At 43.5% G+C, this 27859-nt stretch overlaps 4 protein-coding genes and 1 long non-coding RNA gene across 6 annotated transcripts in view; 4 read left to right on the top strand and 1 right to left on the bottom strand.

Moving 5' to 3' along the window:
* The first annotated feature begins 1048 nt into the window (after nt 1-1048).
* LOC121710071 (transgelin-like) lies at nt 1049-9848 on the top strand. Its single transcript, XM_042093949.1, has 5 exons — nt 1049-1207; nt 8365-8555; nt 8742-8913; nt 9151-9253; nt 9389-9848. The coding sequence occupies exons 2-5, from the start codon at nt 8376-8378 to the stop codon at nt 9528-9530; spliced, it is 597 nt and encodes a 198-aa protein (XP_041949883.1). The 5' UTR covers nt 1049-1207; nt 8365-8375; the 3' UTR covers nt 9531-9848.
* A 4133-nt stretch (nt 9849-13981) lies between these two features.
* ftr84 (finTRIM family, member 84) lies at nt 13982-18687 on the top strand. The gene is made up of 8 exons (XM_042093917.1): nt 13982-14551; nt 15058-15153; nt 16164-16289; nt 16580-16687; nt 17012-17168; nt 17455-17508; nt 17751-17804; nt 17907-18687. The coding sequence occupies exons 1-8, from the start codon at nt 13982-13984 to the stop codon at nt 18446-18448; spliced, it is 1707 nt and encodes a 568-aa protein (XP_041949851.1). The 3' UTR covers nt 18449-18687.
* Nucleotides 16574-17990, bottom strand: LOC121710078. The gene is made up of 2 exons (XR_006032093.1): nt 17857-17990; nt 16574-17573 (listed from the first exon to the last, which is right to left on the bottom strand). It is a non-coding gene; the product is annotated as an uncharacterized LOC121710078 (long non-coding RNA).
* Nucleotides 18688-20623: 1936 nt separating the features above from the next.
* Nucleotides 20624-23423, top strand: LOC121710052 (zinc finger protein 397-like). The gene is made up of 2 exons (XM_042093919.1): nt 20624-21815; nt 22020-23423. Exons 1-2 carry the CDS (start codon nt 21109-21111, stop codon nt 22897-22899), a joined length of 1587 nt encoding a protein of 528 aa, XP_041949853.1. The 5' UTR covers nt 20624-21108; the 3' UTR covers nt 22900-23423.
* Nucleotides 23424-23928: 505 nt separating this feature from the next.
* Nucleotides 23929-27859, top strand: part of LOC121710037 (ubiquitin carboxyl-terminal hydrolase 32-like) — a 29267-nt gene continuing 25336 nt past the window's right edge. For both annotated transcript variants that reach the window (XM_042093878.1, XM_042093877.1), the window contains exons 1-4: nt 23929-24142; nt 25521-25648; nt 27050-27155; nt 27569-27687. In XM_042093878.1, coding sequence (XP_041949812.1) covers nt 24085-24142; nt 25521-25648; nt 27050-27155; nt 27569-27687 — 411 coding nt within the window. In that variant the 5' untranslated portion in view covers nt 23929-24084. The remainder of the gene's footprint in view (nt 24143-25520; nt 25649-27049; nt 27156-27568; nt 27688-27859) is intronic.

Raw genomic sequence — 27859 nt, 5'->3', positions numbered from 1 at the left:
CCAAGCAACAATCTGCCAAGCTAAGACCCAAACCAAGTGACCTTCAACCTGCTGTACTCAGTATTTTATCATTTGTTAAGCTCTAGTTGAGAAGCTGACCTGATGACAACACAGACATAAACCAGCTGGAGTGGACACGTATATCTGCAGATAAAGAGTGTAGGTAGGGTGTTGGCAGCTGAGAGATGACGTAAACTGCCAGCAGTATATGCATCGTGAGCGTTCGATCTGAGACACTGACGTCACTGCCATGTTTGTTCATCAGTCTGATGTCAGCTCAGGCCTGAAGGCATGGACAGACGTGTAACAGACATGAACATCAGCGCTCCCTGCGTTGTGTGGAGACACACACACACACACACACACTCTCTCTCTCTCTCTTATGGGAAGAGGGTGTTTCCCTGTCTCGCTGCCATATGCCTTCTGTGCGCTAACGGATGAGTGTCAGAGGGTTCATCACCATTGAATCATCATTATCATCATCACCAGCTCTCTCTATCTCTCTCTCTCTTCAAGCATTCCTGCCAAAGTGTATTTTTTCCCTTCATTAAAGACATCAGAGCCCCAGCTCACATGACACTCATAGTTGAATCCCAGAGCGTCTTTGACTCGGTTCCTCTCCTACCCCCATAATTAATGCACTCTTCCCTCCCATTCACCCCCTTCGAATACCACCAGCCTTTCTCATTCAGGTCCCAACATCATACCCCCTCCCTCCCACCCCTCCATCCCTATGTTCTGAGCCATAAGTGGTAGAATGAGGCATTTGGAGAATTTCTCTCTTGCTCGCTCTGACCGAGCCCTTTGGCAAAAGGCCCAAGCTCGCGATCCTGCTCCCAAATATGGAGGTGCTTTTACAAACCAGAGGGGGAAAGGAGGAAGAGGCACGCCCAGGAGGGAGAAAGAGAAAAAGGGAGTGAAAAAGTACATGACCTTTTACGGCTGTGGTTGCCTCCCACTTGATCTGTCGTTCTCTCTCACTCCTCCTCTTTTTCCTTTTCTCTGTCTGTCGCTCTTTTTTTGCTCAGCTGGTGAAGTCATCTGTGCATGTCTGATTTCTTTAGTCGGACACTCCCAGGCGCGGACTCTGCCCTCTGTAGTAAATAGGAAGAGAGATCTCAGACGCGCGCACACATTCACACCTCAGCACTGTGGAGCGCACCTCTGCAGGACTACTGTCGGAAGAACTTAGCACATCTTGACTTAAGTAAGTACAGCACACTTGTGCCACTAATAATGCAGTTGTATGCATATTGTATTTTTAACATTGATGATGACTACTGGCGTCGTATAAAACCAAATGTTCTGAATTGCATAAACTACAACTAGCTCAAAGACATATTATAGCGTTTTTCCAAAAAGTAATCTGCTTGTTAAGGGGGACCCGGATTTGAGATTATTTTGTAAGTTTGCTTGTCGGGGCTCATGATGAATCAGGTGGAGTAAAATACTGCGGTTAGCATCTAAAACTCCGCTTTCAAACCATTCGCAACAAAAAAAAAGCTAACTTGAACCAACCCAAGAGAGAAACCCGGAAAGAAATCCACGGCGTATAAAACTGCTGTTTCAATTTACGAAACAACGGCTCGTTTTTTATTTCGATTTTATGAGCTAGGTAAGTGAAAATATGTAGCCTTGCTTATAGAGTCCGTCATGTAGCTTACCTACCTGTGGTAGCCTAGTCTCTAGAAGAACGTGGGGGGACGAAGCACAGGCCTAGCAGTTATAGCTAATGGCTATTCGCACAGTGCGCACATGCTCGCTGTGGCATCGTTTAGGGACATCTTACCTGCATGTCAAGACATGTTTGATAATATCTGCTGTGATTCTTTGTATGTGGAGGGTAAAGCTTAAAGTCCAAGTGAATTTTTTTTGTCGAGAGTAAAATACAGACAGAAACTTCTGATACAGTAGTGTGTTACAGTAGATAACAGTATGTCATCTTTGACTTTGCGCATCTCTCTCTCTGCTATTTGCATACATTCCCATGGCATAGGAATAGCACATTATAACAAGACCTGTGTTGTCTTCAAAATCCCACGGCCTTCATGTAACATGGCTTCTAAAATGCTTCCTAAGCCAGCATATGCACATGATGTTCTCTATCAATTCATTCTAATGAATTGAATAAGGTCTGCATGACTGAATTACACAGATGTTTCTCCGGTACTCGCATGCGCCATCTTGATTCCCCCCCCCCCGGCCTTGAGCGCATCCTCCCCTGCCAGTATCTCACTTCTCTGTCTCACTTACCCAAAGAATGCAGTGTGGCATTAATAAGGCTGATGTTACAGCGGCTTTTGGCTCCTCTTAAAGAAACTAACTGAGACTCTGAAATTGAAACCAGTTGCACTGAAATATCCTTCTCTTTTTCTGCCTCAAAGGCATTCTTTTTTTCCCTTTTTTTCTGCAAAGTGCTTAAACCTGCCAGCTCTAACTCTTCCAACTGTGATGGAAGAGAAGCAAATGTGAGGCACAGTGCTCTTGCAGTCCACATCAGGATGATTTCAAGGGAAAAGGCAGAAACAATTCAAAGACCTTCATGCTAAACTTAGGCTTCCAGCTTGGACTACTTTTGAAGAGGATAATGATAGGCTTTGGTTGAGCAATAGCCAATCTTCAGGGCTTTGCCATCATGTTTTAAGAGAAACAAAAATACAATTGGACACGGTAGTTCTTTTGAAATTATGATTGATAACGTGGAGTTTGCAGTTGACGACAAAGGGAACAGGGATTGTTGAGCAGAGCGGAGGCCTCTAATCGGTGGTGCCGTTGGAGCCGGCGAGACGAGGGTGGGACGCGAGCAGCCCTGTTAGAACATGTCGGCATGTGGGCCCCGTCACATCCCAGCCAACTGCCAAAACGCCAGTACTCGCTCTCTCTCCCTCTCACTCAGTCTTCCTCTTGCTGTCTCTCACTCTCATTCTCAATCTCTCTCCTCTCTCTCTCTCTCTCTCAATCTCTCTCTCTCTCTCTCTCTCTCACTCTCTCTCTCTCTCTCTCTCTCTCTCTCTCTCCTCTCTCTCTCTCTCTCTCTCTCTCTCCTCTCTCCTCTCTCTCTGAAGGCTAATCTATGTCTTCAGTACCTTTTCTCTCTCTCTCTCTCTCTCTCTCTCTCTGAAGGCTAATCTATGTCTTCAGTACCTTTTCTCTCTCTCTCTCCTTGTCTCTGTCTTTGCTCTCTTTCTCCCTCTCTTTCTCACTCATTCTCTCTAAAGGGTACAAACTATGCCTTCAGTACCCCCCCCCTCTCTCTTTTTCTGTTGCTCTTTCCCTCTCTCTCTCTCTCTCTCTCTCTCTCTCTCTCTCTCTCTCTCTCTCTCTCTCTCTCTCTCTCTCTCTCTCTCTCTCTCTCTCTCTCTCTCTCTCTCTCTCTCTCTCTCTCTCTCTCTCTCTGAAGGCTAATCTATGTCTTCAGTACCTTTTCTCTCTCTCTCTCCTTGTCTCTGTCTTTGCTCTCTTTCTCCCTCTCTTTCTCACTCATTCTCTCTAAAGGGTACAACTATGCCTTCAGTACCCCCCCCTCTCTCTTTTTCTGTTGCTCTTTCCTTCCCACCCTCTCTCTCTCTCTCTCTTTCCATCTCCCCCTTTTCAAATGGACACATTCCAGACTCTTAGCCAAATGGGGGAAACGAGAGAGAGAGAGAAAATAACGGAAAGGAAAAAGAAAAGAAGTCAGGAGTGGTTTAGAAGAATAGACCATTCAGGAAAAAAAGGCAATTCAAGAAAAGTCAGAATGGAGACCAAACATGCTGCTCTGATTATCCATCTAAATGATATAACTTTAAAGGAAACCTAGGCCTCCAGTCCAATGGAAATGTATGGAATCAGGTTGAAAACATACGGTATCTCATGGATAGATAGTCCAAAAGAGCAGCCCCTTTTTGCAGTCTTGCATCATACTGTTCAGTCTTAAGGAGTCAGCCTAGCCCTTGGGCAGTGTGTGGGGGTTCAGTTTAGCCCATGTTTATTGGTAAACGTGGGTGAGGAGACTTTGGGAGAGGTGGGGGTGGATGTTTGGCGATGGAGGAGAGGTGAGGCCCAATTGCAGAATGTGGATCCAAGTGGAGTCACCACTGTCTGGAGCACTCCCAGTGCATTGTATTGGAGATGCTTCCCCAGCCAACTTATAGCAATATAGATCTTTTATAGTGATGTGTCACTGAATTATAACGCAGTGAATGAAGTCTTAGGCATTTCCAATGCGTGCCCGGAGCGCTTGATATTGCAATATGTAACATTGTTGATTGGGTAGGATCAGGACCCAGTTTTTGGCGACTGGGCACCATCTTAGCACTAAATTGGAGTTGAATATTGACGGCAAGGGGCATAAATGTCCATTTTTTCCATCGTGTTGCTTTAAATGGCAAACAGCTGACTGCCGTCCCATGTGAGCGCTACCCAAGCCAGGTCATTCTTGCTCAGTCTGGCCTATGTTTACCGATAGCCCGGGCATGCTGTGACTGATTTGTAGATTGGGAAATCACATTCACAGAGAGAGGTGGGGGTGAGGGGGGGGGAAGACCAGTGAGATAGAGGCAGAGAGATTGTGTTACAGAGAGAAGGTGTGTGTGTGTGTGTGTGTGTGTGTGTGTGTGTGTGTGTGTGTGTGTGTGTGTGGAGGAGAGTGGGAGATTAGGAAGCCGGTATATGAGTGTGTTTGGAGTTGTTATTGTTAGGATCTGTCTCTGGTGATGACTTCATATGATTGGCACTCCGTGAGGCATCTCTCTCTCTCTTCCTCCCCAAGAGCCCCTCAACCACAGGGGAGAAAAATGTCCAGAATGCATCCAGACCCTCAGTTTCGCTCTGCTCAGAGAGGACAGGAGTAGAGAGAGGGGAGTGGAGAGCAGCAAATGGCCAAACCCGCCTCCTCTCCCCCCTCCCTCGTTCCTTTCATGACTTGCTGTAGCACTGCATACTCTGAATTAGCATTCGACCGGTGGAACACAGACACAGGATACAGGAACACTGACACACACACACACGAACACACACACACACTGACACACTCACTGACACACACAAACAGAGGATCACACTAACAAAATGGCTGATTAGCAGGATGAGGAGCAAGGCCTTGAACGAGTTGAGTGACATTACAACACTTTCCGCTGGAACACACCAGAGGAAGGAGGAGGGAGGAAGTCACACACACACACACCTCTCTCTCTCTCCCTTTCTCTCTCTCTCTCTCTCACTCTCTCAGACATTCTTATTTACCAGTTGAAGTAGTAGTGCAGCCCCTTTAGCCTCTGACAACTGTTTCGAAATGTTTTCAGCTAGCGGCAAAAAGAGGCTTGTAACAGTAGAACATTACGTAACATTTGATATAGCACACCTGTGAGAAGGTTCCCTCTGTAGAACGCCGTGTTCTTGATGTATGCGATCCCTGTAGTTAAGGCTGCTTGTGTGTGTTTGTGTGTTTGTGTGTTTGTGTGTGTGTGTGTTTCTGTTTGGATAACATCATACCAGGTGGAGTACACAAACAAAGGAAGTACATACAGGAATGACACACACACACACACACACACACACACAGTGAAATATCCTCCACCCAAATCCCAAACACTCTTTAGCCAATATATACACACAATCTGACAGAGAGATCCCAGATGTCCTGTGGGTTTAATTAAAATCGAATTAAATTTAATTCGGATCAGTTCAGGTTAGTTCATATCAGTTCAGTTCAAGAGAAGTTTTCTAGAGAGCTCGTAGACAGAACCTATTGGCTAAAGATGCCCAGGATTCACCTGGGTAAGCTGACTGAATCTTGTTCTCAGAACGTCTGAACTCCGGACTAGTAATGTCGTCTTCGTTTTAAGTGCTCTTACATGACTCATGAGAGAGAGAGAGAAAAGTACAACAGCTGGCCTGAGTAAAGGAAGTGACTGGGTGGGGATAGGAAAAGGCACTGAGCCAATGAGAATGTCACGCTTCACAGATGTTTGATGAAATCTCCAAACTTCGACCCCAAGGGTCCATCCTGATATCTGCTTATTGATCTATAAGCAGACACACATGGATGAACACAACACCAATGTCAATAGACTGACGAGGTATAAGGAAAAGAGAGAGAGAGAGACAGCTCTCCTCGGGGTAGGAGTGTGTGTGTGTGTGTGGGGGAGGGGGGTAGCAGGAAGGCAGGAAGCTAAAGCCTTGCCTTGCCTTGCCTAACACATGATGTTGATACTAGGTATGAGAACTGAACTCAGCGGTTTATTATATCTACTATCTTCAGTAACCAATGTACACTGGTGAACACACCGGCGAACTCTCTGATCTCTGAAGTGTGAAGCGGAGTTATAAAAAGTTCCATTGTCTGTGTGTTTGTTCATGTAACAGTAGAGCAAACAATACTAGTTCCTTTACTGCTAAGGGTTTTGGAGTGGTAACATCATAAGTATGTAACATCATGCAGTAAGTTGTAAGTCATAACAGTCCCTCACTGGGGATCTGTTCTGTGCGGACACATTTATGCTTGGCTCATGGAGTTATGATTTCCTGCTGCTGGACCTGGCTCTCAGTCCGGACTGCTGGCCTACAGCGTCACTCTGGAGAGACGTTTTCATCTCGCTGTGTGGTCCATTGTGTTAGCTGTTAGCGGCACACGCTCACCAACAAAGTCTGTGAGAGGGAACAAAGATAGGGTGTCTCTATTAGTATCCATGGCTCATGAAGTGTGGAGACAGACGAAAAAGTATTTTGCTCAAAAAACATGAAAGATAATCACTTAGGAATTATAGCTTTGGTAAGGCATAGTTAAGATATCAGTTGGAAAACAAACATCTGGCATCTTCCGCTGGCCTGCCATGAAAGAAAATCAGACCAAAGGAGCCGTTATTACTGTTACGTGTTAGTTGCTGAGAGGACTTACATGTAACTCTCAATCACAGCCCTGACAAACAGTGAAGTGGTTTTAGTTTACTGTTTCACTGCATTCCAGTCTTTTACACATTAACCCTACGTGTGAACTGAAGTTCTGGATTAGTGTTCCTGCGCTACACAGCAACTGAAACAACCAGCGTTGCTATGCGGGTAGTCCAAGGCTCTCTAAACACTCCTCTCTTGTGTTAGTTTAATGGATTTAAGTGTTTTCGTGTGCACGTGTGGTTTTGCCACGCTCCTAAAATCTCAAGAGGCAACAGTGCCAAACAGTGGCCTCAGTTGCTCTTTACTGACATTGTTACCTTTTCTTATTTGACTTTTGTTCTAAACACACAAACACAAACACAAAGAGAGATTGAAAGACAAAGAGACAGAGCAAACATCAGGAGACTCAGATTACCAATCATTGCAGCACTTTGTATGTGAGTTCTGAGGGAGTGTCCCTGTGCAAGGATTTAGGTAGTCTTTTCGTCTGAAAGTGAGAAGGGCTTGGCCTCATGTGGGTAAACCGTTAACACAGCACTAAAGCACACATCACCGCAGTGCTCTCTTTGGTCGATAGCCAAGTTGATACCATCATGATAAGTATATGTTACATTATGTTCTGGTTCCCAGTGGAAGCTGTTATTGTGCTGCATTGTCATGTGACGTTAGGAGATAAAGGTCTATATGAACATGGGTCATAAGTAAAATAACCCTTTTCACCCATGTTGTGTGTACTGACACAAGTTGGTAGATATTGATAGATCTTGAGATGTGTAATGTCATTGTGTGTACATACTTGTCATTATGTTAGTTTGTCTGAACATCTGCATTAACTGTCCTCTGTTCATTCTGAATGCACCATTTAAAAGCCACAGTTACATACTTGGGATTGTGTTTCCACCGAAATAACTGCCTGCAAATAAGTGTGAAGTTAATACAATACAGAAAAACTTGCAGAGAGAATGAAACAACTTTAATTAGAAGACAAACAACATAAGCTCTCCGTGTTTCTGTAACCTACGCCTGTGTCAAACTATTTATTTTAAATGTATTTTGTAGTGTTAAGCAGCATACATACCAAGTTGACTTTACATTTGCCCTGTGTGTATTGCCCTGCCCTGACACAGAGGTGCATGACCTCAGCATTGCAGCTCTTATCCCAGTAGGGTGTGTATTATTTTTAGTCATCTGTGTACAATAATCAGTTTGCCATATGTGTCAGCATCAATTCAGTGGTACGCTGTATGCATGGGAGGGGTGCTGTAATGTTGCTTGTGTGTAGCCTCCAAGTCAACAGTCTTCCATCTTGAGTTTTATGTCAATGTTTAAGATTCCAGATTTGAAAACAAAGAATAGATGGCATGGCAGCCACGGTGCCTTCCTTCCCCATCATATCTAAGATTTGATGACATTTGCTATTTGCGGTGTTGTTTTTTCCTGTGTTCATTTCCCCCCCTCTCTCTCTCTCTCTCTCCCTCTGTGTCCTGGCAGAAGCTACCGCCATGGCAAACAAAGGTCCCGCATACGGCTTGAGCCGCGAGGTGCAGAGCAAGATCGACAAGAAGTACGACCCCGAGCTGGAGGAGCGGCTGGTCAGCTGGATCATGGCCCAGTGCGACGCTGACGTGGGCTCGCCCGAGCCCGGCAAAACCGGCTTCCAGAACTGGCTGAAGGACGGATGTGTGAGTTCCTGATTCATAATAAACAGGAGAAAGTGTGTGTGTTTGTGTGTGTGTGCGGGTGTGTGCGAGCAGTGGTCATTCGAGTAATACGTATTTTTAGAAGCAGTTATTTGCCCGAAATATGTCTCTTTACAAAAAAATGACAACATTTTGATTCCTCTGTCTTTCTCCATCGTGACCCTTCAGGTGCTGGGTCATCTCATCAACACCCTCTATGGTGCCAATAAGCCCATCAAGAAGGTGCAGACCTCAGGGATGGCCTTCAAGCAGATGGAACTAATCTCCCAGTTCCTCAACGCTGCTGAGCGCTACGGCGTCACCAAGACCGACATGTTCCAGACAGTAGACCTCTGGGAGGGTGCGTATGACCCTGCACATCCCCACACACTCATGACATCACTTTCAGTTCATTACACATGACATTACTTTCAGTATGAAGTAGTGCTCAGTTGTGAATGTTATACAAGAAGTGTGTGTGTGTGTCTGTGTGTGTGTGGTTGTGTGTGCATATGTGTGTTTGTGTGTGTGAATAGGGGTGGTAATATTGATCACAGCTAGTATTTACGCTGAGTCTCATGTATGTGTGTATGCGCAGGTAAGGATTTAGCGGCTGTACAGAGAACACTGATGGCGCTTGGCAGCTTGGCTGTGACAAAGGATGATGGCCTTTACAAAGGCGACCCTGCCTGGTTTCACAAGTGAGTAAAATGAGTAAAATCTCTATCCTTGAAGTGTCAACCTCTTTACTCCAGAATAAAAAATAAAACAAAAACACAACGCGTCACCAGCAATTTTGATATGTGATCATTCATTGTTTATTTGTGAATGTGCAGGAAATCCCAGGAAAACAGGAGGGAGTTCACTGACGAGCAGCTCAAAGAGGGGCAGAGCGTGATTGGCCTTCAGATGGGCACCAACAAGGGGGCATCACAAGCTGGCATGACGGGCTACGGCCGGCCCAGACAGATCCTGTAAAACCAGCCCAGCTCCCGAACCAGATCCGCTCCACCAACTTCATCTCTCTCCATCGTCTCCCAACCCCCCCCCCCCCCCGAAAACCAATCACTGAAACTGGAGATGCACAGGGACCAACACGCACTCAAACACACACACACACACACACACACGCACACACACACACACACACATATCAGACACACACTCTGCGACATATGAACATACTATGACCAAAGACTATTGTTACACATCCCATTCCCCATGTTTTTTTGTACATTGTATATTGATTATTAATAATTCTGAAAAAGAAAATTAAAAAGACTTAATTTTGAACAATTTCTGAAGTTTGGTGTTTTGTCATGTTGTGGAAAAACTACTCAGGGAGGCCCACTGTTGAGTAAAACTGGAAAGATTTGAAGAGGCGTCCAGCTCCCCTCTCTCTCTCTCTCTCTCTCTCTCTCTCTCTCTCTCTCTCTCTCTCTCTCTCTCTCTCTCTCTCTCTCTCTCTCTCTCTCTCTCTCTCTCTCTCTCTCTCTCTCTCTCTCTCTCTCTCTCTCTTTCTCTTCCTCCTCCTCTAATCCATTTGTTTTTTGAGCTCTCAGCTTTGCTCTGGTCTGGGCTGGTTTGTGTCTTGGCTTTCAAATGCTTCAGGAATAGAGACTCAACAGGAACAGAACAGCGATGGAGGGAGGGAGAGAGAAAGAGGGAGAGACTGCCTGTCTGCTGGATTCTGTTACTTGAAGTGATGCAACTTACTGACAGGGCCTCTCTTCATCCGCCAGTAAATGGGATTGTTTTCTGCTGAGACGGAACAGCAGCTCAGGGACAGGAAACAAGGAAGTGCCAGATTCAATGAATGGAACAGGACAGAGTACAATAGAACTCCAGGACGTCCCTCAGTTAACCATGCGTCTAATAAATGACAGAATATAGATTTTTTTAATCCACCTACACAATGTTGTACTGAAAGGTGATATTTCCTAAAAAGGAGGGAATGCAATGCAGGGTGGGCAAATACGACTCCTCCCACTGCTTTATTTTTTTTTTTTTAAACTGAGCTGTGCTTTCATAGCAACGACATGTTTATGTGCATAACAACCGTGGAAGGAACAACAAAGTTTGATGCTCAACATTCAAAATGATCATTGTTGTGACTCATTTCAAACCAGATTGAGACTCACACAAACACATAAGCAAATTCATGGTTCACAAACTGACAAACACACAACGTTGAAGGGAAAGACCAAATAAGTAATAACAAATAAAACAAGAAGCAACACAATGAAACCTAAACCTAGAATGAAACAAACCTAGACGTGGTGGTCCAAAGCCCATTTGAAAACATTTTTACATCTCAATGTCCTACAAAGTTCAGCATACAGACAACCTTACAGATCACAAATGCTTGGAACAGTATATGTCTCATATGTGGAACAAGAAAGAGAATAGGGCAGGATGCATTGGAAAAAACACAGAACATCCTGATACTATTTAATTTCAAAAACTCAAACACTCAAAAAAGTCTCCTGAAAGAAAGGCATATTCAGAGTCCTTAGACCTCATTGCAAAGTTTCTGTTTTGTACATTTCTGTGATCTGTGAGGTGTGAGTCCTGTCAGAAATGCAATCATATTCCAAGGTGGAAAATCAGTTTCAATGTGTGAGCGTTTCCCTCTGCCATGGGTGAGATATTGAGTGACATGTGGGTGTACCAGACATGAGTCTTAGCTCGGCTCAGATACTGTATCTCAGTATGTCGGCCGCACACAAACAGTGACATCAGTGGGCGAGATCTGGTCACCCTGGCGACGCCAAACAGCCAACATAACAACGCCAAGCTGACCCGCTACCTCCTTCCTCTGTCTCCATGTCAACCATCAACCACTGTTGCTTGCTTCCTTCCTTCCTTCCTTTTCTCACTTGGATTGCCACCGATCTTCAAATCAGCACAAGACTAAACACAGCTACACAATCACACTGTTGAAAGAACTCAATCCAGAGCCAGTTTGATGACATAGAGAGAAAAAAATATAGACAGTCATAGAGAGAGAGAGAGAGAGAGAGAGAGAGAGAGAGAGAGAGAGAGAGAGAGAGAGAGAGAGCGATGCTGGTACATCAGTTAATGGAAAGATAGCCTCCACCAAAACAGCTGACAAATGATGGCCTGGTTGTAAGTAGTTAGTTTGCTGCTCATGTGAAAGACTGCCCAGGATCTCATGACTTGGCTGTATCTGACTGGACATTACTTCACTGAAGAGTTGGGCACTGGACAGAATTCTCCCGTGTTGTTTTATTCCTGCCTGCCCCCTTGTGGTGAGAAATCCACCACATTCTGCTGCTGAGGTCAGGGGGTCATTCCTAACAACAAGCCCTTTGCAACATGTTCCAATAATACCTTATACACTCTTAAAACAAACGTGTTGTCCCTATCTGGACATAGATGTTAAAAAACAACACAAGTTGTGTTATTTTCAACACATTTGTTGTAAGAGTGTACACAGTATAACAAAAGCGTTGTGTTATGAAATGGGCTACAAGTGACACATTCCTAGTGTCAAGTCACTCCTAAATAAGTGACAAGGTTAGAGACATCCCTGGGCTAAAGACAGACAGTACTAGACCGTTGTTCAGTGGTCCAAACTCCTCTTTTCACATAAAAACAAATTTAGGATTTCATTTGGATATCAGGGTCCAATCAAGGTCCCAAGAGTCTGGAGGAAGAGTGGAGAGGCTCAAAATCCAAGTTGCTCGATGTCCAGTTTGATGTTTCCACAGTCAGTGATGATTTGGGGTGCCATGTCACCTGCTGGTGTTGGTTCACTGTTTTCTATCAAGTCCAGAGTCAATGCAGGCTTCTACCAGGAGATTTTAGAGCACTTCATGCTTCCATCTGCTGACCAGCTTTATGGAGATGCTGATTTTCTTTTCCAGCAGGACTCGGCACCACAGTGCTAGTAACTGGTTTGGTTATACCATGGTATTACTGTGCTTGACCAGACAACTCATCTGACCTGAACCCCATTGAGAATTTATGGTTTATTGTCAAGAGGAAAATGAGAGCCGCCAGACCCAACAATACAAATGATCTTAATGCCACTAACAAAGCAACCTTAGCTTCCATAACATGTCAGCAGTGCCACAGGCTGGTTGCCTCCATACCATGCCACAACCATGCAGAAATGTGTGCAAAATTAGCCTGTATTGAGTGTATAAATGAATTACATTCAATTAGTCAGATTAGATAATTTATTTTCTAAAGGTCGACATTTCTATGTTATAACCTCTTTATTCTAATATTTTGATACTGATTTTTGGTTTTCATGGGCTGTAAGCAGTAATCATTAAAACAAAAAATGGCTTGAAATATTTCTTTTATTACTTTTTGAAATAAATTAGGGGGGGGGGGGGGGAACTCACCTTTTAGCACCTGTATATTTTCCGTGCAGAATACTATGCACATTCTTTTTTTGTTAAATCACAAATCCTTACAAGTGTTAACTGTTACTGATTATTCTACTTCCCTTGCTTGTCAGTACACTCATATGACCTTGGCTGCATATATTTTATGCGCTGTGGATATTTTTTCTTGTATCAACAAAATGATATTGTCTTATGGTTAATGCTGAACATACACTGGTTGACAGGGCCTGGAGGCCAGTTTGTGTTTTGCCAGCACCAATACCACCATAAACTTGAGTTTCACTGTTTTGTCAGCAACAGGTTGACATTCCCAGAAATACAACTACAATTAAAAGAGAGGAATGACATTTTTGGTCCTGAACAGAAAGATTCACTCACAAAGCAAAGTCAAGTCAAGTTTATTGATAGCACATTTCTTACACAGGGGTCATTCAATTTACTTTAAACAAATGTAAAGCACAATGAGCTTTCCATAAACAAACTGACATATTGACAACAGAGATGGGAAACTTGGCTTCAGGAAGTAAAAATCCTTCCATGTATTGGTTCTGCCTGTGCGCCTAAATAAGGTTAGATTTCACTAATTAGCTCATCTATCTGGCTGAAGAAAACCTAATGACGCTTTTACTGAATGGGCGGGACAAATTTGTGGTACGACTTCTAGTTTCTGAAGCAGAGTTTCCCATCTCTGATTGACAAGGTGTAGCAGCTGACCTGCTGTGGGGACTACTGGACTGCCAGAGGTTAATCAGATTAGTTCTCACAAGTTCAACACGAGTAACACACACAAACACAAACACACACACGTCTCATGCGTTGCATTGTCATGCCCTCTCACACTCCGAGTTTCTGCTGAAATATCTCCCTTGAGTCCCGCATGCAACATCCTTTGCCTCTGTTTACCCCAAAACACACCACTCACCAGTGAGTCTCTGAATCCCACACTCATCACACCAGTATAAATACAGTACAGGTGCTGTGAGCATGAGTCCAGCTTTCCTCTCCCTCTGAATTGAACACACCACAGCACGCTCCCTCTTCAAAGCCACCATGACAGACTCGGGCTTTCCCGAGACCTGTCCGCTCTGCATGGACACTCTGCGGGACCCCGTCACCATCCCGTGCGGGGACACCTACTGCCTGGAGTGCATTAAGATCTACTGGGACCAGTACGACCATGTGGGAGTCTACAACTGCGCCAGTTGCCGCGCAACCTTCACCCCACGGCCTGTGCTGCGCCGCAACATGCCCAACGTAGGCTCACCGGACCCGCGCGACCCACAACGACTCCCCGAGCTCACACCGTTCCCCTACCTTAAGCACGACTCGCTCTGCGACTTCTGCACGGGCCGGCGGAATCGTGCGGTCAAGTCTTGCCTGGTGTGCCTGGCGTACTACTGCGAGACGCACATCAAGCCGCACTACGAGTCGGCCACCTTCAAGCGGCACAAGCTGGTGGATGAGACGGGCCACCTGGACCGCAAGATCTGCCCGCAGCATGAGAAGGGCCTGGAGCTGTTCTGCCGCTCAGACCAGATGTGCATCTGCGTGTTGTGTACTGTGCGCGAGCACCGCAGCCACAACATTGTGAGCGCAGAGGAGGAGAGAACCGAGAAACAGGTGAGTTCCCAAACCAGGGAGTTCACACACATGTGTGAAAATGTTTGGAATGAAATACATTCTATTAGTGGAGGGAATGCACAAACAAAGAGTATAAGTCTATACTCTTTGGCACAAATGAAGTACTTTGATAAATATATGGGTGATTGAATAATGGAGGACTGTACATTGAAACATATTAAAATCAAGTATGCCTGCCTAACATACAGTCAAGAGCACTGAATATTGTACACTGGGACTCAGAATGTGGTCACTTTTTGTTCTGCAAAGTTCACAAAATTAGTCATGCATATATGTTACTGAGGGCTTGAAATAGCCTGCATATTTTCTGGATGTTTTATCTGACTTTTCAGTCACTGTGAACTGAGCTGTGAAAAAATCTCAAGTAGCTTGGCAGGCCAGTGGCCGAAGAATGATGCTTTCATGGTTTTATTGCCAAAGTCAATCCAATTTGACATACTCCCTCTCTCTTCTCTCTTGCTCTCTCTCTCTCTCTCTGTCCGCAGAAAGTGTTGGTGGTTACACAGTCAGATGTTCTTCACATCATTCAGGAAAGGATAAAGGAGTTGCAGGAACTCCGCCATAATGTAGACGTGCTTAAGGTGGGTAGAGTACAATGTACATGGCAGACATCCCCACAGTACAGATCCATGCCCTGTATCTGATAAAACTGTTATCAATATATTCAATTACTATAAAACAAATCTCCCAAAAAGGAATGAATGAATTGGTTTACCTTAACAGAATTCTCTATCAAACAAGGTTAGAAATACCAGTATAGTGCAAGTCAGTACTATAACTGCAATAGAAATATTGTAAGTGCCTACACCTAAAGTTGTACGGTTACACCAGCAGTTAGAAAGATCAACTTAACTATTGAGACTGAGGACCAGACCCAATCCAAAAGATAAAGGGTCTGGCTACGTGTAATGAAAATGGCCCAACTCGAGGGGCGGCACCAATCATGCATTTGAAAATATCACTGTATGCAATTGGATTACACTACATCCAATGTTTACTAACCGATTCCGGATGTCAACGCAATTGGATAACACTACGACCAATGTTTCCGGACTTCAACGACGCCTACATCAGATACACCGATGTGATTGGTGCAGCTCCGTTTCATGGGCATAGCTAATGAGTATCATTACTCGTCGCCAGAGTCACTCGTTGAGCAAATTCAAATTTAAAATCCAGAGTTCTCGCCAGAACTCTGGATTTCCACGGTAAGACTTTACCACAGGTATTAGTGCTTTTAATGTTGTAGCCCGTAATTCTAATCAAGTCCACATTTCAATTCAACTTCAGCAAATTCTAGCTGTCTGTTCACTGTGAACACTCTGATATTCAGACACAGTTCTGGCTCTGTAAATGAGAAACAAACAAATGAAAAGTGTAAAATGGCTCAGACCAAACCATACACAAATCCATTGGCCTGAATGAGCTTCAGGAGCAAGACGCTTGTCATTTTGATTCACTATTCAGCTAAAATATTTATATATTTTTTTGCCAGAATCACAGACTGTGCCTTTTGTTCTGATTTGAGTTCCCCCTCAACAATGTCCAGATTTTAATTTCTCTCTCTCTCTCTCTCTCTCTCACGGTGTAGGGTAATGCCCATCGGGCGCAGGGGGACAGTGACAAGCTCTTTGCTGAGATGCTGCAGTCTGTGGAGCGTTGGCATGCAGAGGTCAGCCAGCTCATTCAGGCCAACTTGCATACCTCCATGGCACAGGTATGCAACACGTGAGCACCTCTAAACCAGCAGCAGTACTGTCACTAAGACAAATCTGAGGTGAATGTAAACACCGGAGGCCCTCTGTAAACACCAGTAACAGTTGACAGAAAACACAAAGCATCAGGAGCAAGTGATCTGTGTTTCATATGTAAATGGCAGACAGAAAAACAAAAAATATGCCTCCTTTTCAAAATATACAGTAACACTTTCCCTTGAACACTCTCTTAACAAGTAGCACACATACCAAGCAATTAAGGCACCTTGTGTTTTGTGGATGTATATTGCAGGCCCAGGGCTACGTGGAGAGACTGGAGCAGGAGATCATGGAGCTGCAGAGAAGAGATTCCGAGCTCAGGCAGATACTGGAGACAGAGGACAACATCCACTTTCTGCAGGTGCTGCCAACTGCACACCAAACACAAAGTCTGTTTAATATCAAGGAGTACGCAGTGTACTGAATGGCAACAAATATACTATTTTCATTTTATATTTAGTTATATTTCTTTTAAATATGATTAGATTCCTATTGCTTAGTTCTATTTCTGTACCCTTTTGGAGACACTGTTCTACTTACTTTAGATTAATAAATGATCACCAACAGGTGTACTGTAAACAAAGCTATGGTGATATATTCTTACTGATTGTGCTGAAACGGACTATCTGGGCATGTTGTGATTACTTGACACACCTCTTGAGACCAAATTTAATTGATATGGCAGAACTTCCCCACACTGTCTGTTCCCCCTGAGCCCATGGTCCCAAAAGTGCTCATCAACCCTGAGTTCTCCTTTAGTGAGATCACTAAGACAGTCACGGACATGAAGGAGCATCTGGATGACATCTGTAAGAAAGAGCTGGGCACCATCTCTAAAACAGGTACAGTACAGCCATTGTTTCTCATGATAATCATTAATCCTAGTTTCTAGGATACAAAGGTAAACATATGGTCTTGTGTGGGCCTTTTTGAGTTAAACTGTAACATGTCTGTAACGAATCCTCTGAAGAACACATGAAAACAATGTCTAAATGGCATCACAGCCAATGCAATCAACCAAGCTATTATAGAGTCCAATGGTTTGTACGTAACAGTATGTAATGACACAACAAAAGAATAAAAACAAAGCAGGAAAATTAAAAGAAATACTTGCATTTTGGTTCTCAGTGAGCGACACCCCAGTTTATGTTCTTATCCCAAGATCTGGAGGACGTTTAAAAGGTAGGAGGAATAGGGGCACACTAGATTCCAGTATGGAAGAACACAGTCACAAAGCACAAGAACATCTGTAAACATATCAATTCTCATATTACAAATGGAGGATGCATCATTAATGTTAAAAATATGTCCACATTATGAGTTCCATTATTCAGAATTGAAGACAAATTAATATTTGATACCAGATATATAAAAGTTTAAGTGGCAAGTAGGGTATAAAGCAATATATTATGTCTTATCTACAGCTCCAACAAGAGCAGATTTCCAGCAGCCCAAACACAGAGCAGACTTCTTAAGATGTAAGTGACAGATGACAAAAGATTTACTGTGCTATAAAATCATTTAGAGTACCTGTCTTCATTAAAAGGGCAGAATAACCAATCAACTGTTTCTCTCTGTAGATTCCTCCAGTCTCACATTTGACCAAAACACAGCCTATAAAGAGCTGGTCTTGTCAGACAGCGGTCGCAAGGTGGTCAGGAAGAAGACAGTTCAGTTTTATCCTGCCCATCCAGACCGATTTGATGGATTCTGTCAGATTCTCTGCAACGAGCCACTCAGTGGCTTTCGCCACTACTGGGAGGTGGAGTGGACCGGTGAATTCTCCATTGGCGTCGCCTACAAGTCCATCAGCCGCAAAGGCAAGAACTCCAACAGCCTACTCGGCTACAACGAGAAATCCTGGAGTCTCCTGTGCTCAGACAGTGGTTATTCAGCCTGGCATAACAAAATGGACAAAGACTTGCTCGAAGGTGTCCGAGCCACTCGCATTGGTGTTTACTTGGACTACGCAGGAAACTCTGTGTCATTTTATGCTGTTGCAGAGTCAATGGAGCTCATCCACAGATTTCAGGCAAAGTTTTCAGAAGCACTATATGCAGGTTTTGGGGTTGGATCATCTGTAAGCATCTGCTCCCTTGAGAAGAATACCCGTCCATACTAATGAATCACTGTAGCAGAAAATAAAAATCACAGGGTAACAGGGCTCTAGTAATCTCACTTCCACTTCCAACTAATGAAAGCATCAAATCATCACTGTTGTTTCTGCTGTTAACTATTACAAGCTACATATTTAACTAAATGAAGCTACACTTGATAAAGTGTAAAGTGTAAAGGTTGGTTTTATGATGTATATAAATATGATCTCAACAACATGCAATAAAATATGACTGACTGTTTGGGCCTAGCCCACTGGTGAAGTCTGTAAGTGGCCTATGTGTATTATAGGAAATGATTATCATACCTTGAGCAATGTAAATACAACTGTAGCCTAGGCTATTTGATGATTTATACAGAAATGGCTAACACTGACTTGTAGTCTAAATAAACAATTAAAATAAAATAAAAACCTGCAGGTTTGAACGCCTGGTATGGTGCCTGTTTTATTATCTATTCAAGTACACTCAAACCAGAGCTGAATGTGGTTCATGACAGATAAAAAAAACAAAACAAAACAAATCAAAACTAGAACAGCATTTTAAAAACAGTAGGCCAAGACTATCCTCCCTCCCAACCATGCTTCTCAAACATAGGCTAATCCAAAAGTTTGATATGTAGGCTATGATATGATATGTAACCTAATGAAGGAAAAATTACAGTGGAAAAAATGCAGTGGAATGGTATCGTTTTTTCCTCCCTCTCTCTCTAATGTCCTCTTCATTTTCCCTATCCTAGGCCTACTAATTGCCCCTTCCACTTTAAGCTCTACACTGGCTTCCTCTTGATCTCAGACAGGCAGCTAGCCTGACGAGCCATTACATTAAAATATAATTTGCTGCCGCTAGGGTGCGTCTAGATTTCTAGGCTAACAGGCAGCCGCCTGTCCCATTAAAAACTGACTAGCCTACAGTTCTTTTGCTGCTATTTTCTTTACCTACCAAATTATTCTTCATAACCTCAATCAATTAGGCTGTAGGCTACCACTGACTGTATGGTCTAGGCTTACACAAACAGAATCCTTCCATTGGCAGCAGAGGCGGACAGAGTACACAGCTTCATTACTTGAGTAAAAGTACAGATACCCTTTGCTAAATTTTACTCAAGTACAAGTAAAAGTACTGTCAGATGGTCAGATGTCTACTTAAGTAAAAGTACTGAATTACTTGTTTTTAAAAGTACTTGAGTATCAAGAGTACAAGAGTAGCCTACATTTTCTAAATATTGCATACTGCCACAGTGCTTACATTTATGTACAGAAACGTCCTACATGGAGTTATGAAAAATGTTAATGTTAATACCTTGTAAAAGGAATTGAAAGTAAAATCAAGTCATTTTCATCTTTTTACCATGTTGCCAGGGATGGGCAGGATTTCTAATACATGTATTTAAAATACGCATTTCAAATACAAAATACTATTTTGTAATTGAAACACTTGAAGCGAAAACTATCATTAACTTGTTCAGAAAATTGAAATAGTCCATGAGCTTACCATGGAGTTGACTTTGGCGGAAAGCTGAAGGTGATTGCTGATAGGCTGTCCCAATCAGTGGCGCCTGCACCATCCAATCACGTTTCAGAGGGAAACAACAAATCGAGGGTTTCCAAGATTTTTCTTTTTTCCTTTTTTTTTAGAAGAAGTAGGCCTAACGGGTACTCACGGTTATGGATAGACATGTAGTGGAGTAAAGAGTAGCCTACAATATTTGCCTCTCAAATGTACTTGAGTCATGAGTACTCCCCAAAAATGATACTCGAGTAAAGTACAGATCCCTCAAAATTGTACTCAAGTACTGTACTCAAGTAAATGTCCTCCGTTACTGTCCGGCTCTGATCGGCGGTAACCTACGCCACTAACATGGCTGGCGGTTGGTTGCTCTCTGAAACATGTAGGCTACTATACAGTCAATGCAACAGACCACAGGCCACTGAACTATATGATGAAAACAGCTACACAGCAGCAGAAGGCTCATGGATATATATATATATATATATATATATATAGGCTACCATAGACAGTAAAAGATACACACGTATGATATTTAGCCTACGTCTAGATCAGTGGTCTACACCAGAGATTCTAGTGCGGGCTCTGTTCTAGAATCTTTGGTCTACACTGATATGTCTACACTGAAGACACGCCTTGTTTACAACTGACGTCAAAGTCGCTCGTGGAAAACGTCACTGCAGCGACAGCGACAGTGAAATCGAAGAGTAGCCTACCAGCTTTAAACGACAACAGAACCCTTATTTGACATTCTCTGATGCACAGTCCAAGTTTGTTTTACAATAACAATTTACCAGGACTAATGTACGTTTTTCCATTTGACTCAACGGCTGAGGATATTAGGCTATGCCTACTGTCCACCGATCATGCACTGATCATAACACACTCACAGATTGTCGTTTATGGCTATAGGGACACTGAATTTATACTCCTCCACCTTTTCAAGATGAAACCGTTTATGCTGCGTGCTCCTACTGTTTTTACAGGCATGCGCGACATATTCACATGGCATTTGTAGGCCTACCTCTTGATTCTGCGGAGTCTGTAAATAGACATTTGGATTCACTGTTATACTTTGGACTGTGCTGCTTTTGAAAGACATACAGTAGCCTACCTCTTGGAGTTCATATCTAAGGGTTGATATCTAAAGCATCTGAGGATGGATGTGATACGTTGTGTTAGATCCCTCATGGATCTGCAAGCTCAACTTCAGAGAGCTATTGGACTACAAGAGGAGATTCAGACTGAGGTTCTGGCTCACCTTCTTCTTCCTCAAAGCACCAGGAGGCTAAAGATCCCAGAGGGTTTTGGAGCCAGTGAAGATGTTGAGGCATACTTTGCTACCTTTGAGAGAGCAGCCACTTCCCTTAAGCTTCCTCAAAAGACATGGCGCGCGCAGGTTATGAAGCTCCTTGGTATGGATTACAGCGAAGGCCAGGATTCATCACTACAGGATCATGGGTATGAAGTTGTTAAGGACCATTTACACAGTCAGGCAAGTGTGGCAGAACAACAGTGGCAAGTTAACTTCACTTTGGCCAATTTTGACCCTGTGAAAGGCCCCAGGGAGCTGGGTCTGGGGCTGGACGAAGCAGCCAGGCGATGGCTAAAGCCAGAGAGAAGGAGTGCAGAGGACGTGGTGCAACGCGTGGCTCTGCAAAAGTTTGTAACCCTCCTGCCCAGAGCTGTGAGTGATTGGGTTGTTCAACATAAATGTAAGGACATGGAGGAGGCAATTAGTCTGGCAGAGCAGTTCCTCGGGAGGAGGACCAATGAGGAGTATGGGGAGAGAGAAGAAGACACTGCTGGACAGCAATACACAGCAACAGACCCATCAGACAAGTCTGGAGCATCAAATCAGTTTCGGTGGGTTTTCCATGATGTCAGCATGAGTAAACCAATGTTATTTTTTTATTTAAAAAAAAAGGCCAATGTTTCCCCCACCCACCATAAAATACAGAAACCTGTTATGTTTACATTACCCCCTGTTTATTTAAATAACCAGATGTCTAAATAAAATTCTGCTTGGTATCTGATCTAATCTAAATGTAAAACTGTACTTGTTTTTAGAGTAACTACAGATAATGCCCAGGAGGGAAAGGAGCCCAAACCATGGACCACAGCACCAAAGGAGGAGGAAACATCACTGAAACTCTGTCAGCCTGTCAGCTTCAATGTGGAAGTGGAGGGAATGGGGGAGATTTATCTCAAGGAGGAAGGGGGAGAAGAACAGGAAGAGTACACTCCCCACATTGAGCAGATGCCAGTGGAAGAGGAGGATGACGACATGTGCAGTGGGGAAATTGTGATAGAACCTCCTTCTGACATAGGCCAGCCATCTGTGACTACCACTAGAAGGCAACCAGGGTGGAAACCCACCTTTAGAGTGAAGAAAATGTACTTTGGTGCAAATGAAGCGACACTTACTAAGAGTCATGCATGTTCTGACTGTGGAAAGAGCTTCACCAGGCTGTTTCACCTGCGCAGGCACAAATGCGGATCGGCTCTTCTTGCCTGCCAGAAGTGTGAGACCACATTCGCTTCCTCCAGCACTCAGCTGGCACAACACCGGCACAGCCATGACGAGTTCCACAGCTGCCCATACTGCGTGAGGCAGTTCCGCAAAAAGTCCAACCTGCAGAACCACGTGCGCATGCACACGGGCGAGCGACGGTACCAGTGCCCGGACTGCGGGGACACGTTCACTCAGAAGCATGTCATGCTGGAGCACCGGAACATTCACACGGGGCAGAGGCCATTCGTGTGCCACGAGTGCGGGAAGGGCTTCTGCCACAGTCGCACCCTCAGCAAACACCGCCAGCTCCATTCTGATCTGAGGCCTTTCCTCTGCACGTTGTGTGGGAAGACGTTCAAAATTAAAGATGGCTTGAGAAGGCACCAATTGGTACATGAAAAGAATAGCGAAAAAACTGTAGGAATGCTTAAGTGACATCGAATTCAAATAGACTATTGGAAATACCGGTATGCATACTAACTCTGCATGCCTCTGCAGGTCTCAACATCTAGGGATAAATGTGACAAACTTTAAATTAAGAGGTATCACAGGGGACAGGAACATGGACCTGAAAAATGTATCCAGGAAAATTAGTTAAGAGCTATAACAATGAAAAAGCGATCACTCGTAGATCACTGCTATTAAGGTGTCATTGTTTTCTAGTCTGCATGGCATATGGTCTTATTAATCACTCATGTGTAGTGCTGTGCTCACTGGCTACCAACCGATCTTTTCCCTTCTTTACATTATGGCAATTCATAATGTGTACTGTAATTTGTGATTTTGCATTTTTTCTACCTTCAAAACACTTTCTGGACATTCCTTGATATATACTTTTTTTTGTAAAACCTAAAATAAACATTTCTGTGTATATTGCCTAATGATTCAACAAGTTTAACTGTATACACCCTCCCCCCTCTCACTGGATTAATTAGAGCCAATAAAAAGGTTTACCTGTGTGCACAGTTTATCTGTTGTTTCCTCAAGCTCTGCCAGGGGGCAACAGTGAGTGCTACTGCAAATGCTTCCACTTTTTGATACATTGTAGACATGGTGCACTGAGTGCACAATATCGACTTGCATCATTATAAGCTTTTTTCCCGACGATATGTAAATAACTATCACGTCTCCATCTTAAGAGTAGTTACGGCAAACTCATCTATGATGCCCAATATAAGTCAATTGGCTACACTATTCTCATCTGCTGTGAACTAATGACAGCTACTTTGCTGCTCTAATTCCACAGTACACAGAGAACACAGAGTCATTTGGAGCAGCCACTCACTACATCATTCATGATTTGTAAATGTTTCCAGTTTGCATCTAATACTTGAACTATTGCGGGGTAGACAGTCATTGTATGCGGTGTAAATGTAGGTAAGGTCATGATGGCGATTGAGCTCAGCGCTTGACAGGTCTTTGTCACGTGACTTGGCATCGACGTGTATCGGAGTCTGGACCAGAGGCTCAGAGGGAGGTGTCATTCCAGTGCAAACACACAAGCTGCAGGGAATTACTCAGAAGCTAACAGCAGCTTGCCAGCTTCTTCTAACAATCAAATCACCACTGTGGAATATGCATTTAATTTAATTATATTTCATGCCATGAAATGAAGAGAAGATGGGGGCAAAGGAGTCAAGGATCGGTTTCCTCTCTTATGACGAGGCCATCAAAAGAGGTATCCATCCATAATATTATGATAACGCTAGCTAGCTATCATCAGCAGCTAAGGTTAGCTAATTATGTCCATAGCAGCTTTAACAGTCGCTAATGTTACCCTTGGCTGAAATCTAAGAATAAATCAGAAAACAACGATTTAAACAGCCCTTCTGCTACGTTAATACGATTGCGATTTAGCTGACAACGGGATAACTGATTGTCTGGTTATATTAGGGTAGGTTAACGTTAATGCAACAAAGGCACGGTGAGGGTTAGCTGGTCAAGACTGTCGCTGGCTAACGTTAGCTGTCTGTCTGATGTGATGACATGAATACCCATCACCGATTGACCCCCACAGACAATTTGTTTATGCTGCTTAATGTGATAGCTTGTACCTTAACTGAGTTGTCACAAGTGACCGTTTACCAGCACACATGTTGCAGAGCAGTAACGTTACTGGTTGATGTTCAAAGCCTGGGCGCAAGCTAATAATAGCTACCCGGCTAATGCTATCTATGCTAACATCACAGTGCTAAACTGCAAAAGGATATTAAGCCTTATCTAACTGTCCTGTTCTCTGTGGCTCATTTAGCATTTCAAATTAGCTTGATTTGGTCCTTTGCGAGTAAGATAGTCTTCAGTTGAGTCTGAAAACAACTGCAACATAACAGGCAAATAATGTGGTCTTACTTAATGTCATTGTTGCTCGCGTTAGTTTAGCTTGCATTAACCAGCTAACGTTAACTAAAGCAAGCTTACCAGTTGAGGTGACTTCACCTCGCTATCGTCATCCAGACGTTTCTGACTAACTGATTAGTTGTATTTGTAGTGTCGTATGCAAAACAAACTCTTCACCATGCTATATTTCCCCCGTGCTGTGGTATCAGTCAGAAATGTAGTTTGCTGCTAACGTTAAATGTTACAGTCATCATGTGGTACTACAAGAGCTTCCAAATTGCGCAACGATGTCAGTAAAAATGGAGGGCCACACATCATACCGAAAAACATCCTCTCAATGTTTACCTCTTAGAGGTTTAGTGAATGTATAAACGTTTTACCATCCATCACTCGCCAAGACTTTCTAGATGTGCATCTAAGCTTGGTTTTAGATTCATTTTCCATAGTACTTTTAGTAGTTTTTGTAAAGTGGTTTTGTTTTTGCATAGGCATGTGAGCTGGGGGTAAACTGAATGTGATTGTATATTCTTGAATAGTCTGAATTTATATATCTGGCCTCTCATAATCTACTAACTACAGTTTTGAAAGTTTCAGTTAGATTAGGCTGAGTGTTTTGACCTCCATCTGTAACTCTTCTTCTTTTATACAGCTAGTACACACGCACACACACACACACACACACACCTTTCTTCTCACTGTCTTTTTCTTTCACCATTCAGTCACTGATGTGGAACTCAAACGACTGAGAGATGCCTTCAGGAGGACTAGTGGCTTGTCCTACTACATGAACCAGCAATGTTTCTTCAAGGAAGTGCTGGGAGACATGGTGCCCCCTCGGGTGGCTGAGGTGAGCTTTGTTTCCTGTGATAAACCAATCCACGAAATCCATTGAACAGTTGCAACAAATTTCTTCCATCTGTTATTTTGAGTTATGGTGTGTGTGTGTGAGTGTGTGTGTGTGTGTGTGTAGCTCTTGAGTCTTCTGGAATGTGTCTTAGCAAGTTGCAGCATGTATTAATTCAGGGATCCCTTTCAGGGATTTCAGAGAAAACTGTCAGCCCTTATTGTGAAGTCATAAGGTGGCAGTGTTTTGCCCTGAGGGACCTCTGTCAACCTGTTACTGGTTTCTATAGGGTCATATGTGTCCTGACCCATTTGTGTGTATGCTTAATTGGGCCAAGTGGTGAGATTTTACTTGGTTGCAACCACTCTGCCCATACATTGGATTATTTCAGCATTATACACTGCATACTCAACACACCTGCATAGCATTAGCTAATGGCTGATGCCCAGTTTTAATGACTCTTTGGCATTTTACCTCCAAGCTCTGCTAATTCCTCGAAAGAAGGCGAAGATGGTTTAGTTGCCAAATAAAACCAGGACTGTTCTCAGAAGAGAAGAAAAGAGTCGACTGGAGACAACAGACAACAGAAGACTTAAATTTTGAGCCTCAGCGGTTGTGTCAAGACATTGTGATCTGTGGTGTTTGAAAAAAAGAACAGATTATTATTAGTAATATTATTATTATTATTATTATTACAATTTGAGCTGGTGTGGGTGTTCTAGCAGTGTTTATGGAGACTACTCTGACAGTTTGTTTGAGAGTTTGCAGCTGCCTTCCTTGGTACTCATCTACTGTAGTTAGTGCGGTAGAAAGGCCCATGGAATGATCTGGGCTTGTAAAGAAAGTCCACATTATTCAGTCTGCGGATGAATGAATGTTCTGTGCTGGGAAAGCACCCCTCTCATTGGGCTTTCAAAAAAATCCAAAAAAATGATGCCGCTCTTTAGCTCTTCCCAGAAATTGGGCTTGCGTCTGAAAGCTATACCTGTTGCACACAGAGACACACACACACACGCGCGCGCGCAATGCTTCCTTCTCGTTTCTACACAAATCTTTGCGGTTGTGACCACACGCCAGTGAAGTTAGGGTTAATAAAACTATAACCTTACTACATTGTCCTACTTAAAACTGGCCTATATCTAAAACAGTCCCTTAGGAGGCAATTTATTCATGTTGAGATGCCATTGGTGCATATCACATAAGGATGAAAACCAGTGAAATGTGTTGATCTCTTGGAAAGTAAATGAGTAAATCGTGCACAGGCTGATAAATAATACCCTAATAGCCCAGTCTATGGTTTAAGATGCAGTCAACATCAATCAAATGAATTAGTTGACATTAATTATCTAATTGATGTTAATACTTGTGGCTTATTTGTTTCTAACCTATTTTTATTTCTCTCAGGTGATCTACAACTCATTCGGGGGGACGTCTAAAGGTCTGCACTTCAACAACCTCATCGTTGGGCTTGTGCTGTTGACAAGAGGCCGGGATGAAGAAAAGACCAAGTGTAAGTCACTGGATGTGCTGTGGTTACCATGACGATACACAGGCAGCAGTTTGACAACGAGAACATTTTTTTTTTTTTTTTCCTCTGGTCGTCCTGGGGTTTATGTGGTTCTTTGTTTTTTTGTGTCAGTTGAGCTCACAGTGACCTTTTTTTTGGTCTTTTGTGTAGGCTATGTGCTGAAAATTTTTTACCCTAACGTTATACTCACGGACATTCAAAACAATGATAATTTTGTTACAGGGTAGATATTTCAGATTAACTTGGAACTGTGACTTATTTTTAACATATGGCTTCAATTGGCAGTTTTTATTACAGTAAGCAACAAATCTCTCTCTCTCTCTCCCTCCCTCTTCACCCCCCCCCCCCCCCCTCGTTCTCCCTCTCCCTCTCTCCACTCTCCTCTGGCCCTGTAGACATCTTCAGTCTGTTTGCCAGCGAGTCAGGCAGCTATGCCACACGGGAGGACATGGAGGCCATGCTGCAGGCTGTGGACGGAGAGATACCTACCTCTCTCCGCAAGTGTTTCACTGAGGTCAGTTCCACCCCACCCTACAGCACCCCACCCCACCCCACCCCTTCAGGTCAATTTATAGTCCAGGGGATAAGTGTCGCTTGACAAAATAAGACTTAAAAGCAACATAAAGTTCTTGTCGAGCGACACTATAGTTGTCGCCTGAACTATAAATGAGCCTTTACTCCTCACG

Source organism: Alosa sapidissima, chromosome 5 (genome assembly GCF_018492685.1).
Source record: "Alosa sapidissima isolate fAloSap1 chromosome 5, fAloSap1.pri, whole genome shotgun sequence".
Classification (NCBI taxonomy): Eukaryota; Metazoa; Chordata; class Actinopteri; order Clupeiformes; family Clupeidae; genus Alosa; species Alosa sapidissima.
This window is presented reverse-complemented; position numbering and strand designations above follow the sequence as displayed.

What these genes read in the sequence shown, in the direction of transcription:
- LOC121710071 (XM_042093949.1), top strand. Translation starts at nt 8,376, where the DNA reads ATGGCAAACAAAGGTCCCGCATACGGCTTGAGCCGCGAGGTGCAGAGC. An exon ending in ACTGGCTGAAGGACGGATGT is followed by an intron (nt 8,556 to 8,741) that starts GTGAGTTCCTGA and finishes GTGACCCTTCAG; the next exon opens with GTGCTGGGTCATCTCATCAA. An exon ending in GACAGTAGACCTCTGGGAGG is followed by an intron (nt 8,914 to 9,150) that starts GTGCGTATGACC and finishes GTGTATGCGCAG; the next exon opens with GTAAGGATTTAGCGGCTGTA.
- ftr84 (XM_042093917.1), top strand. Translation starts at nt 13,982, where the DNA reads ATGACAGACTCGGGCTTTCCCGAGACCTGTCCGCTCTGCATGGACACT. An exon ending in ATAATGTAGACGTGCTTAAG is followed by an intron (nt 15,154 to 16,163) that starts GTGGGTAGAGTA and finishes CTCACGGTGTAG; the next exon opens with GGTAATGCCCATCGGGCGCA. An exon ending in TGCATACCTCCATGGCACAG is followed by an intron (nt 16,290 to 16,579) that starts GTATGCAACACG and finishes TGTATATTGCAG; the next exon opens with GCCCAGGGCTACGTGGAGAG.
- LOC121710052 (XM_042093919.1), top strand. Translation starts at nt 21,109, where the DNA reads ATGGATGTGATACGTTGTGTTAGATCCCTCATGGATCTGCAAGCTCAA. An exon ending in GGAGCATCAAATCAGTTTCG is followed by an intron (nt 21,816 to 22,019) that starts GTGGGTTTTCCA and finishes ACTTGTTTTTAG; the next exon opens with AGTAACTACAGATAATGCCC.